General features: G+C 43.4%; 1 protein-coding gene across 1 annotated transcript in view; it reads right to left on the bottom strand.

Annotated features, from left to right (window-relative positions):
• The window catches only part of LOC310861750 (kazrin-like), a 232,486-nt gene extending 216,108 nt beyond the window's left edge, over window positions 1-16,378 (bottom strand). Inside the window, 1 exon segment of the mRNA XM_083769357.1 lies at window positions 16,253-16,378. Within this exon segment, the coding sequence (XP_083625483.1) occupies window positions 16,253-16,369 (117 nt within the window). The 5' untranslated portion in view covers window positions 16,370-16,378.
• Between the last annotated feature and the right edge of the window lie 760 nt (window positions 16,379-17,138).

Here is a 17,138-nt window from a genome sequence, read left to right as displayed (position 1 = left end):
GAGGAGAAGTTGATCGCGGTTCCTTCGGTCCAAACCCACATCGAGCGTTGTCAGAGAATCTGGCGCAGGACTCAGAAATCCCTCCTGCGCGCATCTAAGAACTCGCAGGCTCAGGCCAACCGCCGCCGGTCGATGGCGCCCACTTACTCGCCTGGCCAACTTGTCCTCTTGAGCACCAAGAACCTTAACCTCAAGTTGGCTTGCCGCAAGCTGACCCCTCGCTTCATCGGCCCTTTCCCCATTGACTCCATCATCAATCGCTCCTCGGTGCGCCTGCTATTACCGGAATCTATGCGTTGCCACCCAACGTTCCACGTTTCCCACATCAAACCTTGGGTCCCACCGGTGTCCGTCACCCCCTCCCAGCCAACTCCCACTGCCATCGAATTCCAACCGTCTGCTGATGGGACGCCCACCACCTCCTCCACCCCCGCTTCACCTCAACCGGTTTCCGCGGCTTCGGACGCCCAACCGCGCCCCGATCTGATGCCTACTATCCCCTCCACTGGACCCCTACCCTGCATCGCCACCCCTGCTGCCTCTCCCGCTCCTAGCCCACACGGCCGGCTCCGTAAGTTGCTGGCGGTGCGCCATAATAAACGCCGATCACTGGAGTATCTTGTGGATCTCGTGGACCCCCCGCTTCAGCCTGATGGCGCCCCTCCAGTTGAGCTCTGGTTACCCCGTCGCGAGATCCCACACTTCTTACTCGACGAGTTCGACAACGCCAGGCGCACAAGCACGATGGTTACGCGCGGACGCGGTCCTCGAGGGGGGGGTACTGTCAGGAGTGACGTCTCGCCTGCCTAGCCGTGACGTCACTCCACCCTTTATAAGGCATAACGCCAGCATTAATCCTTTGTCGGATTATTATTTCACTAATTGTATCTAAAAGACTAAGCCTTGCGACTTAACTAACTAACTAACTAAGTTGCCAAATCCAAGACCCAGACCATCTCCCCATTACACCGGCCGTGGTCAGCACTTTCTGCACTTGTGACGAAGAACCTCTACCAACCCTCACAACAAATCCCTCCATGCCCTTGCCCCACAGTACTTGACTGACCTCCTCAAGGACTACACCCCTGAGCGGAACCTGAGGTCTTCAGACATGGAACTCCTCACCATCCGTCACGCAAAACGGCGGACTCTCGGCGATAGAGCCTTCTACGTGGCAGCCCCTGCCCTCTGGAACTCTCTCCCCTTGGAGATCCGCCAGACTCCCACATTGAACTCTTTCAAGTCTGCACTGAAAAGACATTTGTTCACTTTGGCTTTCGGCAACTAGTTTTGTTTTTGTCTTGTTAAGCGTCCTTGGGTTTCTTGAAAGGCGCTATATAAATCCAAGTTATTATTATTATTATTATTATTACTTATGATCCTTGAAGACTCTATTAGTATTTCTATGTATTTGAATAACTACTATGTGTTGTTCTTGCTTACTGTAAGTCACGTCTGCTAAATGAGAGAGGACCTTTGACGAAGACAATGAGAAAAATGTATCCAACATGAGTATTGCTCTTAAGTAATAGTTTCTACAGACTATAAAAGGTTTGCAGTATAAGGGGACAAAATTCTCATTTGTCCTTGGAATATATTACTATACATTCTAACTAACAACACCAGAATTATCTAAAAGTATGGTGTTTATTAATTCTATTGCATTGCTTTGCATCTGGTAATAGCATATGAATTCATGCAAACTGCTCTCTCAAAATGATGTATTCCATGATTTTATACTGTATCTCATTGCCTCAAAACAATTTCCATACGGGTATATACTTATATAGTGTGGCAATTTTCTGTGGCATACAGAACATGCTCTTTTCACTGCAGGCAACATACAGTGTATTCCTAAAATGAATCCGTTTTCAATTTATTCCTTACAAGATAAGCTGCCATCTTCAATCTGCTCAACATCCATGTCCCGACAGCTTCCAGGAGTAATATCATGCATTTTGCACCGCCAATGCAATTTTGTGTTAAACCAAGGAAATTGATTGCAAAGAGCAGATAAAGGGTAAAATACACTATTTAAAATTCATTCTGGATGCTATCCACTCAATAAATCTGCAATTCCTGGGTGCAGTGTTCTTGACCACACTTGCATTATGAATGACAAGGCTTTGACCTTGTCTTTAAGTGCCATCGCCGTGAACAAAATGCAGTGAGACTGAGAGAGGAGGCAAACAGAGACAGCAATATATTATATAGTCATACAAAATGTGAAACTAACAGCAAAGAGAAACAGCAATATACTTATAACAAAATGTGAAACTAACAACAGACAGGTCTCTACAACTGCCAATGGGTCAAGCTTTCACCGTCTTTAACAAGAAAGACAACGTTGCAGCTGCGAAGAGTTTTTGTGAAGAAGTGATGTGTCATGCGGCATGTCAAAAACAAAACACATTTTTGCTGCATCATACTAGGAATGACCCGTAACCAAGAAGTCAAATAAAATGCCATATTTTTGAGCTTCACTTATTACACAATGGAACTGAGCTAGGCTGAGATACTCCAGCACCTTACACCACAGTAATTATATCCTGAAGATGGCCACTGTCTGAGATATAAAAAAATACTTTGCATTCACTCCAGAATAAAATGGACTCTACACCTTGCATAACAAATGGCCCAACCTTAATTTTTCATATAGCTTTTGCTATAGTGCTTTATGTAAGTGGTGCTGATTAACGAGGAGGACAAGCATGCAGAGGAGTCAGAGGAGAAGCTGGGAGGGCAGATGGGACCAGGGCGATGTATTATGCATGGTTAAAAAGCACAATCCGGAGGACCAGATGAGCCTCCAACAGGAGAGGGACAGACTGACCCAGCCAGGCCCCCATCACCCTACCCTATACCCACCCCCCTGCCCCCTCATCTCAGGCACCGGCCCAACTCCCCCACTCTCTATCTGGGGCTCCGAGCAGGCCTGAACTGTTCCATGACCCTGAGCTCATTTCCACACCCTTTCAGCTGACATATGTGTAGAAGCCGGTTCATCGTGTTGAAATATTAATCTGGACACGTCATGGCCAGACTGCTTATTTTACACACTTGACTAGGGGATGGGGGAAAGTAGACCCTTTAAGCAGTTACCATTACTTTTAAGAGTGTGCAGCCGGGCTGTGCCCAAGCAAGGTCACGGAGTGACAGAGCGATTCCTATATAGCGTCTGAGAAAAGAGTGACACGTCAGAATTCTCCAGGACAGACTAACCCTCTGGCCTGCGCTTCGCGGGGCCCCCAGATCTGTGGACTGATATGATCGAATCTGATTTGTGATGTAACAGGTCGTATTTTGCTTTCATAAATGTATTTGCTGTTCATATGTATATCACATGACCATTCAATTTGGGATAATTGTGGGCAATCAATAAATGCCAGATCTTGTGAATCCATGATTTTACGCCTGTTTATTGGACTATTAGATAACCCTCTCACAGGATGGCGCATCAGGGGGGATAGGGGTCTACAGAAGTAACCTGTCATTCACTCCCTGAGCTAAGTTCAAGTGTAAAATGGCATGTCTCAATACAGTTTACAAGAACAAATTGAAATTATTTACAACAATGTTACAATACAATATACAACAGCATCAAAAACATTTCACATTTTACAGTGGATTTACAGTGGATCATACACTCCTTCTCCTTGCATAAAGTTCATTGTTTTGACTAGGAGGGTGTAACACTGTAGCTCCAAAGTCACTAAGGGCGGAAAAGGTGTTGCCTTCATTATCTACAGTATGGCCTAACCCACTCTATAGACTTTGCAACCGGAGAATATTGATTCATCTTAGACTAGACAGATGGAAGCTGTTAATATTGATTTGTTGTGTGTTCCGCACATATCACAAAGGCCTTGAGATAAATTACTGGCTTATCATTCAAATGACAGTTCCAGACGAACTACTAGGCCAGCCATTATTCTGCACTCACCACTATTATTTCCAGAAAAACATTGCCGTATGTACTGAAGGTGTGTGTGTGTGTGTGTGTGTGTGTGTGTGTGTGTGTGTGTGTGTGTGTGTGTGTGTGTGTGTGTGTGTGTGTGTGTGTGTGTGTGTGTGTGTGTGTGTGCATGCATCCATGCTTGAAGGTGTGTGGTGTGTGTACATGTCTAGCCTCTCCTCTGGGGGTGACAGGCGTTCTGCTGATGCTCTACTCTGACAATTAAGTCGAAGTGAAGAGTGGTGGAAGTCAGGGGAGAGTCAGACAGATCGTCTTCATCAGTGTCTTTCTCCTGTAAATGTCAATGTCACTCCTACACCCCCCCCCCCCCCCCCCCTCCTTATTTCCTCTTCCTCTCTCCTCTCCCCAGAGACAAAGGGATACATCAGTGGTTTTCAACCAGTGGTCCTTGAGGGGGTTCCAGGTGGTCCCCAGCTAAATGATGGAGAGTTGGTAACCAATTGCACCCTTATAGATCTTTAACTCTTGAGAGCGTAAATAGTTTGCCTGTTATATCTCCTATGGTACCAACAGCATGGAATTGTGGACAAAATCGTATTCGACGATAACAAAATATTCTTTCGTTTTCGGTTGAGAGGCTAAATATCATGAAATGCTAAATAAATAATGGGCCTTGTTATGAAAAGGGTTGAAAACCACTGGGCTATATAATGCTATCCTTGCGCATTGTGTGATCTATGATCGCAGGATCTACCACATCTGGCCTATTTCGAATCAACGGAGACACTAAAGTAATGTTTATTATTTTTGTTTGTTTTATTCTGTCCCGCTCCACCGATGAGTGACAGCTTGGTGGACATGGACCCAGTTGGATATCGCATGGAGGAGAGTGTAGGAGAGGAGGGGGCTTGGCCTCCCATCTCCTCGCAGCATGATGAGAGGATACACACCAGATGGAGGAGGAAGAGAGGGGGGGTGGACAGTAGCTCCTCGAAGGTCAAGAGGGTCTCTTGCATGCTAATGGAAGTATTTGAGTAGTTGCCATTTTCAATGTGTTGTGTGGAGCTGTATACCTATCAAAGGGTATCAAAGGGCCTCCGGTTGGATTTGAACCATGGCCGGCTGCACAAAGGCCTGAGCCATTTAATGTCATGCACGCTACCAGGTGAGCCACTGGAGTACACCCAGAGACCAACACGTTATGGTAAATAATGTAAGTCATGTCATGTTGAAAGCCAATGATATTGTCTAATCTCGAACCTGCAGGAAAAGCAGGAATTTTCGTTTTGCATTTAATTTTCATTTTGAAAATAGTGGTCAACATGAGAACAAAATACTCCTTATATCAGCACCACATGCACACATGACGTGGCTGTGGTACATGGTGTATTTATATAGCACCTTTATCCAAGGTGCTTTATTTTCATAATGTTTTGCATAATAATTTGCATATTTTTCATGATCACCTGTATGGACAATATTTCAGCAATTGCTTGGCAGATTTGGACTATATTAGAGTTGTTTTGTGGGTTATTGAGGATGCTGAATCCGAAAATATGCCTAAGGCCTGCTACTATCGGCTGAAATATTGTCCATATATGTGATTATAGTCACCATATGTCAAGCCCAGCTCCAGATAGCCTAGAAAATACATTTGATAACTGATATGAACAGGATCCATTATGCGCAGCAACAAACATGTATGGACCCCATGCTTCTAGAAAGCCTGGTGTTTCAATCACTGCACAGGTTGAGGTCCACAACATTTCTACTGTTATTTCAAATAGAGTGTCCAACACAAGGAGTGGTCTGGAGAGAGAATGCTGTTTGGTTACTGTACCTCACAGGCATCACAGCCCCCAAAAATGTGATAACAAGCTTAACCTTGCCTTGTTTAACATCAGGTCACTAACAAATAAGTCCTTCTCTGTAAATGATATAATCTGTAAAGAGAAGCTAGATATAATCTTTCTAACAGAGACATGGCTTGGCTCAGATGGAGCTGTTCTCCTAGCGCCAGCCTGTCCCGCAAACTACAGTTTCATTCACTCTGTTCGCGAGGCTAAGAAAGGAGGTGGACTGGCAATTATTTTTTCAGACAAAATTCAAGGCTCTGACCCTTGGCAGCTTTACATCCTTTGAATACCAGGCCACTATACTACATGGTCAAGCCTCTATGCCAATGATTAGCATTTATCGCCCGCCAAAATGCAGTAAAGCAATATTTCTAACAGAAATATCAGAACTTTTATCTATCTGCTCCACTAACTATGACAGAACTCTTATCTCAGGTGATCTTAATCTTCACCTGGATGATGCTACAGATGCTATGGCTATGGGTTTCTTAGAGTTATTGCACTCTTTTGAATTTATCCAACATGTTGTTGGGCCTACACATAAACATGGGCACACTCTGGACCTAGTGATTTCTAGAGGGCTGAACCATCACTGTGGAAAGGACTATTGAAAGGCCTGAGCTATCAGACCACTATCTGCTCTGTTTTAATATGACTGTCTCTGATCTAGAGAAAAACATCACTGAATATACCATAAAAAAGCGTTTCTTTAGCTCTTCTGCAGCCGACGAGTTCTCTCGTCACCTGGGCCCCCCCCTGCCCGATACTCCCCCAGTGAATGATATGGTTCAAAATTGTAATCTTAAACTAGAGTCAGCTCTTGATATAGTGGCTCATTTGAAAACAAAAAAGAAACATAACACCAGAGTAACACCCTGGATAAATGAGCATTCACGCTCACTGAAGCAAGAATGTCGTAGAGCTGAGCGAGCTTGGAGAAAAAACAAACTCACCGAGATTCTTAAAAAGTCAACAGTCGCCTATAACAAAGCCTTGCGTCTAGCAAGGCAGGCATATTTCTCTGGCATTATTAATGAGAGTCCTATTCTCTACCATTGAACGACTTTTAAACCCCCCCCAGTCCTACAAGCAGTCATTCCCGGCCTCTAAAGCTAAGTGTAATGAGTTTGCATGCTTTTTTGACAACAAAATGTTTAACATTAGAGCTGATATTATGAATGGTGCTGCTGCTAGCGCAAACCTTCAAACAGCAGCTAATGGTCCCAGGGTAGATCTCTCCAGGGGGAGCCTATTATCGTTCTGCGCAATTGATGAAGACGAATTCCGCAAAACCATATCACAGATGACATCATCCTCCTGTTCATTGGATACAATTCCCACCACCTTTCTTAAAGAGGTCTTAGACAGTGTGATTGGAGATATCCTAAAAATTGTAAACAGCTCTCTACAATCAGGCGTCTTCCCAGACTCACTGAAGACTGCTGTAGTTAAGCCCCTTCTCAAGAAACACAATCTTGATCCCTCTGTTTTGGGTAACTATCGACCCATTTCAAATCTACCCTTTCTGGGCAAGGTTTTAGAAAAATGCATCTTTCATCAATTGGATGTGTTTCTACAGAACAATAATGTGCACAACAAATTCCAATCTGGCTTTAGGAAAGGTCACAGTACAGAAACAGCACTTGTAAAAGTAATGAATGATCTTAGGGTGTCTGCTGACAAGAAACATGTATCCGTTCTCTTACTTCTAGATCTAACGGCTGCATTTGACACGATTGATCATTCAATTTTAATACAGCGTCTGGAGCACTGGATAGGCCTGTCTGGTACGGCCCTGTCCTGGTTTTCCTCCTACCTATCAAATAGAAGTTACTTTGTCAATCTAGCCGAGTTTGACTCAGACAAACACGACATCAGTTCTGGTATTCCACAGGGCTCGATTCTGGGCCCTCTGCTTTTCTCCTTGTACATACTGCCATTGGGCGAACTCATTGCCAATCACGGAGTCAATTTTCATTTCTATGCTGATGATACCCAACTATATCTTTCTGTGGCTCCAGATGATCCCTGTGCTTTAGACCCGCTGGGTACCTGTCTGTCTAGCATCAAATGTTGGATGAGTGAGAACTTTCTCAAGCTAAATGAGGATAAGACAGAAGTTCTCATAATCGGTTCTAGTAAACAGAAAGAATCAATATTAAGCAGACTTGGCAACCTGACTGTAGAAAGTAACAGTACAGTAAAGAACCTAGGGGTTATTATTGATTCTGAATTTAATTTTAATTCACACATTAACAGTGTTGTGACTAACGCCCTTACATCGCTATTACGTTACATAACGTAAAACTACTATTTGCAGTAACTTGTAACCTAACGCTTTACATTCCCCATTCCATAACGGCCTTATAGTTATTGTGCGAGCGTTACCCGCGTTATGGCGTTATGTCAACTTATGTGATCAGTGAAAAGTCTCGCAGCTCCGTGAGTATCATACAGCGTCTCTGTGCTGCTGATTGCAGTGCAGAGACTAGAGAGCGCTCTCTGTGTTGACAGTTTCGTTTGTGCTCTGCCTCTCAACTAACTGCGGGAAAAACACAGATGTACAAGCCCAAAGCGCTGTGCATTGCGACCGGTAGATAACTTGTAGATCTGCTACTCCCAGCGCAGGACGGGCGCATGCTTATGACGCTCTTAAATATGCATCAGCAATCAGCAGCCAGCAACGACAACGCACTAGCAGTAGCAGCATAAACCACTCGTCAGACGGAATACACACACGCAAATACGAGTCACGACCATAGACTGTAAAAAATATGGACAAAGCGTTCGCCGGGTCTAACATGAACGTAAAATGAAGCCTGTAATAATATGGTTGTAAGTCGCCATCTTTCTAGATCCGTTTGGTACCAGCTGGCCATTGGCTGGCTCCGTTTTGGACCAGCTGGCCATTGGCTGCCCAGACAACGAGGCGGGACTTCCCCCCTTCTTCTCCGTTGGTTTTTATTTTGACTCGAGTGGGAGGGGAATCCCGATCATAGACTGTAACGGTAGCCACGCCCCTCAGAACATACGCAATGTTTTTTTTTCTTTATGGTCATTTTTTTAATTAATGGGACCATAATTTTCCAAAAAGAATATTATGACATTAGAAATGAGACTTTAAACTAGTGACTGGAAGAAGAAAGTATTCATGACCATGTTTATTAAGGTAATACAGTCTAGGTGAAGTTGGGCCAAAATACATGGGCCTCTATGGAGCTATGGGGCTTTTTGGGTCCAGTCCAGCGCCACAACAGGCCATTATATGAACTACCGATTTCAAATGAGGCTTCACGAAATATCTGGCTGACTGCCCCCCTGGTCACGACACAACTGTGTCTGTGCTTTCATCCTTGCTTCTATAGCCTTTTAAATCTCATTTCCCATCCACGGGCACAAGCAAGTGATAGCAGCTTCCACCCGATCTGGATGGTGGTGTTGTTTCTGACGAGGGTAGCAAGTAGCAACTAGTTAGCATGGGAGCTAACATTAGTTTAACTCTGGTCCATATCGTTAGAAGCCAAGGAGTCCTCCTAATAACACTGGTACTTTCCATCCGTTCCCCAACCCTCACACTCGATGCTGCGTTGCCGTTTACACGGGCAGACACAGACGAATGGGAATATCATTTGGAGCAGGCCGAGCAGCTACTGTACACGTCTGTTTGCATCAACATGTTGCTGGCTTCACAATTAATGATAGTTAGACTGTATCGTTGCGTCTGCCCGTGTTTAATGGTCAGGGTTTCACTGTCCACATAGCAGCTCACGCCATCATCAAACTCACAAGACATGCCAGCCACCACCTATAAGTTCAAACACACCTCTAGAATATTTGTTTCCCCAGCTATCTCATTCCACTTTCATTTATTTTATTCCATAGTCTTAATAGTTTTTTCTCTAATAAAGTAGTTTTTATTTGTTTTCTCATGTTCCCCTTGAAAAGCGTCTTTAAGTACTCAGAGAAGCATTATATAAATAATAATATCACTATTATTATTATTACTACTTTTTAATTGCCTATGCTTATGTAGTCACTATTCATTGATTCACTCGTATCCAAATCCATTCGAAAAAAAAGCTCACTGATGATCAGGTCAAATAGGCCTATTGATATGCGATTAATTGAGATTAATTAATCACAAAAAACCTTTTAAATCGTTTTTTTATATTATTTTTTAAAGTAAAGTAAAGTAGTTACTTTCATAATTTAATGTTAAGTAAAGTAACAAATTACTTTTTTAGATAAGTAACGATAACTATAATTCCTTACTTTTTAAAAGTAACTTCCCCAACACTGCACATTAATCATGTTACCAAGATTGCCTTTTTTCACCTTAGAAATATTGCACGAATCAGAGCCTATGTGTCCTTGGACGATGCAAAAACGCTAATCCACGCCTTTGTTTTTTCTCGGCTTGATTACTGCAATGCACTTTTTTCAGGACTGCCTAAGAAAACAACTGACAGATTATAACTTGTCCAAAATGCAGCAGCCAGAGTTTTAACTAGAACTAAGATGAGAGAACATATTACTCCAGTTTTGGCATCACTGCACTGGCTTCCGGTTGTTTTTAGGATTGATTTTAAAATTATTTTACTTGTCTATAAAGCTCTCAATGGTCTCGCACCTTCCTACCTACATGACTGCCTGCCTAAATATGTCCCAAACCGCCCCCCTAAGGTCTTCCACTGCTGGCCTGCTCGCTTTGCCTAAAAAAATGTCAACAAAAAAATACGGGGAAGCAGCTTTTTGCTTCTACGGGCCGTCGGCATGGAACAAGCTCCCACTGTACCTTCGTCAGGCAGCCTCTGTAGACATTTTTAAAGCTCAGCTCAAGACCCACTTCTACAACATTGCTTTTAATTGATCTTTTATTTTTTTTATTTTTTTGTTATTCATGTCCTCACTGTATTGCATTACTGCTTGTTTTTTTGTTTTTTTTTATGTCGTTGCCTTGCTTTTCTTTTATTCTCCATTGTTCTGTAAAGCACTTTGAGCTGCATTTCATGTCATGAAAGGTGCTATACAAATAAAGTTTTATTATTATTATTATTATTATTATTATTAAAGGTATATTCAGTGATTTCACTTAATTCAAATATCACTTATTTTTTTGTTTTGTTGTGATAATCCTCCCTACTATAGAGTGTGCTGGCCATATAAGGAGTTCCTCCCTGTCCCCAGTTAACCCCTGGGGGTCAAAAAACCTTAGGTTTCGTTTTTGACTCTCTATCCTGATTGGCCGAAAGGCTGGGTCCCACAGCCAAAAACGAAACCTAAGGTTTTTTGAGTGAAATCACTGAATATACCTTTAAAGCTAATTATGCAAATTATGAAAATTGCTCAACATATGCAAATTAGCATCCGGCAGTTTTTACATGCTGAGGAGCCAAACTAAGCTCTTGGTGTACATTGGTGTACTCAACATGTCCAGGTTCACAATGGGGCTCTATGGGCTGGCAAGTAAGACTAATTCTTAAATACTAACTGTGATTTTGAGTACCGGTACACTTGTAAAGAGCAAAAAATATTGCTTGAAAGACTGGGGCGAATTTAGGCCTACAGTATGATTCATTGTTCTGAGAGTATCCAACGAAAGCACTGAAGTGTAGAAATGGTTGGCGTAGCCCTAGTTATCACAGATGAGGTCGCACTGATATACATTTCAGCCAATGAAGATAATTGACAATGCTGTTCATAAAGTGCTTTTTTGGCCCGTTCATACGTCACAGGCACCCTCAGCAAAAACAAAGACAGACAACAATGTTTGCAGACAAACACTCACCTAGAGCCTATTTCAACTCCGCCAAAAAGGAAAAGAGTAGCTACATAACATGACAGTGGACTGACAGAAAGTCCCCACATAGCTGCAAAAGAATGAAGGAGAAGGAAGCTGCCAAACCTCAGTCTGTAAGAAAGCTGCCCCCCTGTCTCTGCCTTAACCCTGATGACAGAAACGTGTGGAGAGAAAGAAAGAGAGACTGAATGATAAATTGGAAATAAGTGGTGATGGAGAAGGAGAAAAAGAGAGAGATAGAGACCCTGGGAAATCCAGTGTCACTCACTCGCCTCTCAGTAGTTTCCCCACGTCTCCTCCATTAGTGTGTATAAGTGGATTTCCGACAGGCTTTGAGCATTAATACACATTTTAACCACAGACAGAGATACAGTGAGATGGGGAGAACCAGAGAGAGAACAGAAGAAATATACATAAAAAATATTTTCAAGCTATGTTGTGTGACCTGTTGGATGAGGGGGACCTTCTTTGGTGTCGCAAAAAAAAGGATAACTCATAAACATTTCTAAAGAGGGGCTGGATGTATAGGCAATGGAGCGAAAACACTTTTTTGGGGTCAATATTGGCTCCATTTGATTCAACGTCACCTTGCTTGACAGAAGGCTGCTTTGCCAATTCCGGGCAACACCATCTACTCCAGTTGGCATCCGGGCCCAGCTTTGGCTCAGCGGCATACAAGCACAGATTCAAGAGCCAACACCATGGTTTTGAATACAGCTCAATGAGCATGTGAGCCGGTGGAAATTTAGATGTGTTTTGGTTTATTGTATTTGCTGTGTTTTATGATTTTGTTTTGTTAAGTGAGATTATTGTCGAGTGATTTTACTTTATTACTTTGTTTATATTTATTTCTGTTTGAACTGCATGATTTGTATAACCTTTTATTGTTCCACTGACTGCCACTAACCCACATGACTAATCAAGGCCCTGCAGCTTTAAGGACCTGCACCTGGGTTGGGTGTGGTCGACCAGGAGTCCTATATAACAGACTTGGAGTGTTTGGAGAGGAAGAGAAACAGAGGAAGGAGAAGGCTGTGTCAGAAGGAAGGAAGACTGAAGGTGTGAAGGGGCAGTGACCATGGCTGGGGGCCAAGATGCAGCCGGGGGCCAGTGGTAGCCATGACGTCGACACAAGGAGGGCTGTAAGTGCCACGACCACGACCCCCGTGGGGGGCCAGTGGTAGCCATGTCCCTCGACTCTATAAGCGCCACGACCACGACCTCCAGAGTGTGCGCCCCTTGCCATGGGGGGGCTGCCCTGATGCGAAAGGAGATGAGATGACTCTTCAGAGGTCAAGTTCAGCCAGGTGAACTTGGCCTAGGAAAGGAGGAGATGGTAGCGAGGCCGCAACACTACACGCCATCATCAGAAGGGCCCAGGGTAAAACCTGGGCTGTCTGTAAGTACCTGCTCTGTAGTGTTGCCAACCTATCTGTGGAACCATCACTAGAGTAAATTATTGTGGAACAGATGTATTGGCGGATTCTCCTTGTATATTCACAGTGAACCAAGAAGAAAGAAGCCTATGGAGATCCACTCATGGACTGAATTCCCCCCTGTTGGCCCAATTTGCACATGTTTTTATAATGACATTTTAAGAGTTTTTGTTTTAGTGTAATAAAAGTATTGTTTGTCCTTTAAATTGGCCTCTGTTTTAAGTTTGCCTTTTATATTTGAAGTTGTCCACGAACCTGTGTTGCCTTGTTTTTATAGTCTTATTATTTAAGAGGACCAGACCTCTCTCAAAGGTGGCGTAGTTGGCTACATTTTTCTTAATTGAGTTTTTAAGCTAAGCACCTCTGCACTTTACAATTATCACTATTTTTAGTGCTTGGTGTTTTTAGCTCGCGTCACAAGCACACTGATCTACTGTATATGGTAAATGTCATACTGTACCTGCTTTATAACCCTAACCTTTTTACAGGTTGCCAGACTAGTCCTAGTCATCACTTTTTCCGCAACCTGTGAGTGATCCTAGGACTTCCGAAGAAGACCGCACACATCCGAATGCACACATCCGAATCAGGTAAGGTTTTTAAAGAAAGTATTATCTGTTGTAGGTATGGACAAGACATGTGTTGAAAATGTTTTTTTTAACTGTTTTGTGTGTGTGCGTGTGAGGATCTCACATCACTGCGGCAATGGGCCAGTACAAAAAGGTCCCTCCCACCTAGGTAGTCCAAGATACGTCTCTGATATTAACATCACGTTACGGTAAGAAAACAGCTACTCCGGAATTAAGTAATATTACACAAGAGGGTGTTGTTTAACGTGATTATTGCCACGTCAGTGATGCGGTAGGGAAACGAGAAGTTGAGTTCCGCAAGCATCACTGAAGTGGCAATAATCACGTTAAACAACACCCTCAAGTGTAATATTGCTATTCTACAACAGTTTCCCTTTAAAACAAAGAGAATCGCTGTGTTTTTTAAAAAATTTTATAACAGATGTAGTCACTACGACCACAAATGTCCAAAGAAACTAGCTAGCCTAGCCACCGAGTTTGCTAGTGCTCTGGGAGAACAGAGCAGCTGAATTCTTTGTTTTGATTAGGTGGTGAACAGTGCTGGTTAAACCACCGGCTAGAAGGCTGTTTCAACCAATCAGATTGCTTCCTCTTAACGACCTGTTGTAGAATGATCATTTAACCCCCCCACCCGCTAGTGAGAGTAGGAGCCTGAGCAGCACTCCGTCACAGGCTTCTTTCACTGGGTGCATCCTCTGTGGACTGCTTGTACTCTGTACACACAGTGAGCTCATTGAAGAGCTCAGGCTCTCATCTGCCTCCTCCCACTTACTTCACCAAGGTTACAGATAGGAGGAGATAGGTCCCGAACACTGCGAAGGTAAGTGTGTGACGTCACTGCCGTGTGAGTGTGTGTGGGTGTAGTGTGTAAGATGGTGTTGTGGGTGTTGCAATAGCGACGTAGCTGTTGTGGCTTTGGGTTTCTTGCCATGTGTTGGGTACAAGTTCTCACTTGTTAATATAGATATAGAGCAGGGGTGTCAAACTCAACTTGGGGCGAGGGCTGCATTGGTCAAAAGGTCACTTGATGGGGGCCACAACCAGTTGCGGACGCACGCTCAATGTCTCAGTCAGTCACTGCTATAATATCTATCTATCTATCTATTAATAATCGATTAATTGAACCCACCCCCCATATTAATCAATATCAGATATATATATATATTATGCACATGCCATGGTCACATAACCATTATATGTTGAGTGCATGCTTTGATGGTTACAGTTTTATAATCAGTTTTGATGAGTAAACCTTTGTGGAGATCTTCTCAGTTCTCATTGTATGCTAGTTACTGCCATTCAGGATGGAAAATGAAATCCATTTGGAGTTTCATAAGGGGCTGGTATGAAGTACTTGATATAAAGAGAACATGTTCAGTTCACTAGTCTACACTCTACTCTACACATGCCTTCATTTCATCTGATTGTCTGTCTGTCTGGCAGGCAAGCGATCGTTAACTGTGTCTGTTAGAGAGAGGGGCAGAGAAGAGTGGCTTTGCTCAACTTGATTTATACTTATATTCTCCACTCTGATGAAGGTACATGTTCGATATATCATGCAGCCTTACTTATTAGCCTATATTTGTTTTTATTTTGCTTGAGGCAGGCGGGCCGCAGAGAGAGAGAGGACAAAGAATATGTGCTGAATGAAGCCTCTGACTCCTCATTGTCTTAATATCTGTCAGCAGTGCGTTCAGGCGCAGGACGCCTCAAATGTTGAGCAAATTCATTCGTTTACTATTAACAAAGCTGCCTTGCAAGCAGTTGGCGGACATCAATCCAGAAACATTCTCACAACCTGTCTATCGGATGATTGATAGCCTGCAATTTTACTTTTCAGGACGTGCTGTGGTCGTCACTGAATATTGTGAATAATCAAAGAAGTCGGACGATGATTCATGCAGGAGGATGAAATGAATGGGGAGCCAGCAAAACTCAGCATGGGTGGAAAAAGCTATGAAATACTCAGTTTAATGAACTGTGATTGAAAATGACATCAGATGTAACCAAACAAATAAATCTTTGTATTGGGAAATACAATAAGGAAGCTATGAAGACAAAATAACCTTGCCATCACAACTTCATTAAGCACTGCCAACATTTATTTTTCATCTGACAGTTTCTTTGTTTTAGCTTCTCTGAAATGGCAATATGCACTTAAAAAGCAGTGATGCACTGCAAAGTGAACCACAAAGGCAAAAAAATAACAGTGTGTGTTTTTGCACATCAGTTTGGCAGGTACAGTGTGTGAGATGATTACGCAATATTTGTGATTTCTTGAACATGGGGGTTGACCTACAGCATCCTAGTCTTTGCTTTTATTTTGTAAACTTTTCCCAAATTTGCCATGTGTATTCTAATCCATGTCTATACACGTACAGCTCTATTCACCTGCTATTCTACAGCTCAGAGTGCAGGGTCACATGCAGTGCCGCACGTCGAGCATCTCTGTGGTTGAATGTCCTCGCTCAAGGGCATGTAAACAGAACTGCATTGCATAACTCCAGGCACTCCTGAGTCATACAACCTCCTGAAGTACACACTCCTTGTTCAATACCCTGTTAACATGGTCCTGCACAGTAATTTGAAGGGTGGCCAGCCAGCCAAGTAAAACAGCTAGCAGGTGAAACACATAAGCATCATGGTTCTCATACCTGTGCGTCCACTAAGAGGTGCCTCATCAGGGTCATGGACTTCTGCAGTGTCTCCTTCTCAGGGGAACGAAACGCACGGCCCTCCTGCTCCACGGACTTGGTTCCCCCCGGCACCATGAAGTTTGCAATCTGGTCATTCAGGCTATTCAGAGACTGCACGGCTAGGGGAACGCACACGCACGCGAGCGCACACACACACACACACACACACACACACACACACACACACACACACACACACACACACACACACACACACACACACACACACACACACACACACACACACACACACACACACACACACACACACACACACACACACACACACACACACACACACACACACACACACACACACACACACACACACACACACACACACACAAATTTCAGTTTGTGGATTCAAGGCCACTATACAGTAGGTCAGCTTTGGAGTTTGGCAACCAAACGCTAATGGATCGTATAGGTTATAGAAGCTGAGTGAAAAGGCGCACACGCACGCACTCACAGAGAGAACTGGATGGAGATGTGCTGGCACTTCGCTACTTGCCTAATAGCCTGCATCAAGATCCATACAATAATAAATTCTTCCAAAATGATTCAGAGTGAAAAGTGGATAATAGACTGGCTTTCAGTGTATCAACAGTCAATTTTTTCTGGGTGGAGGGCTGCTGTCTCCTCTAAAGTGCAAGCATAGATAGCACAATGGAGGAACACAGCTTCCTATACTGTCACCCTGTCAATGACTTCGCCTCTTTTTCAGCTCCAGAATGTTCCACGTCCGCCTGAGAGCCATCCTGTTTTTGTTTCCCTGTACTTGCCCTTCTGTGTCCCTGGAAAACCTCTCCTTTTAGGTTTCCTCTCTGGCTAATGCCCTGAATTG

The sequence above is a fragment of the Protomyctophum parallelum genome (assembly GCF_964188405.1).
Source record: "Protomyctophum parallelum genome assembly, chromosome: 7".
Lineage (NCBI taxonomy): Eukaryota > Metazoa > Chordata > Actinopteri > Myctophiformes > Myctophidae > Protomyctophum > Protomyctophum parallelum.
Note: the sequence above shows the minus strand (reverse complement) of the source record. Positions and strands in the feature narration are given on the sequence as shown.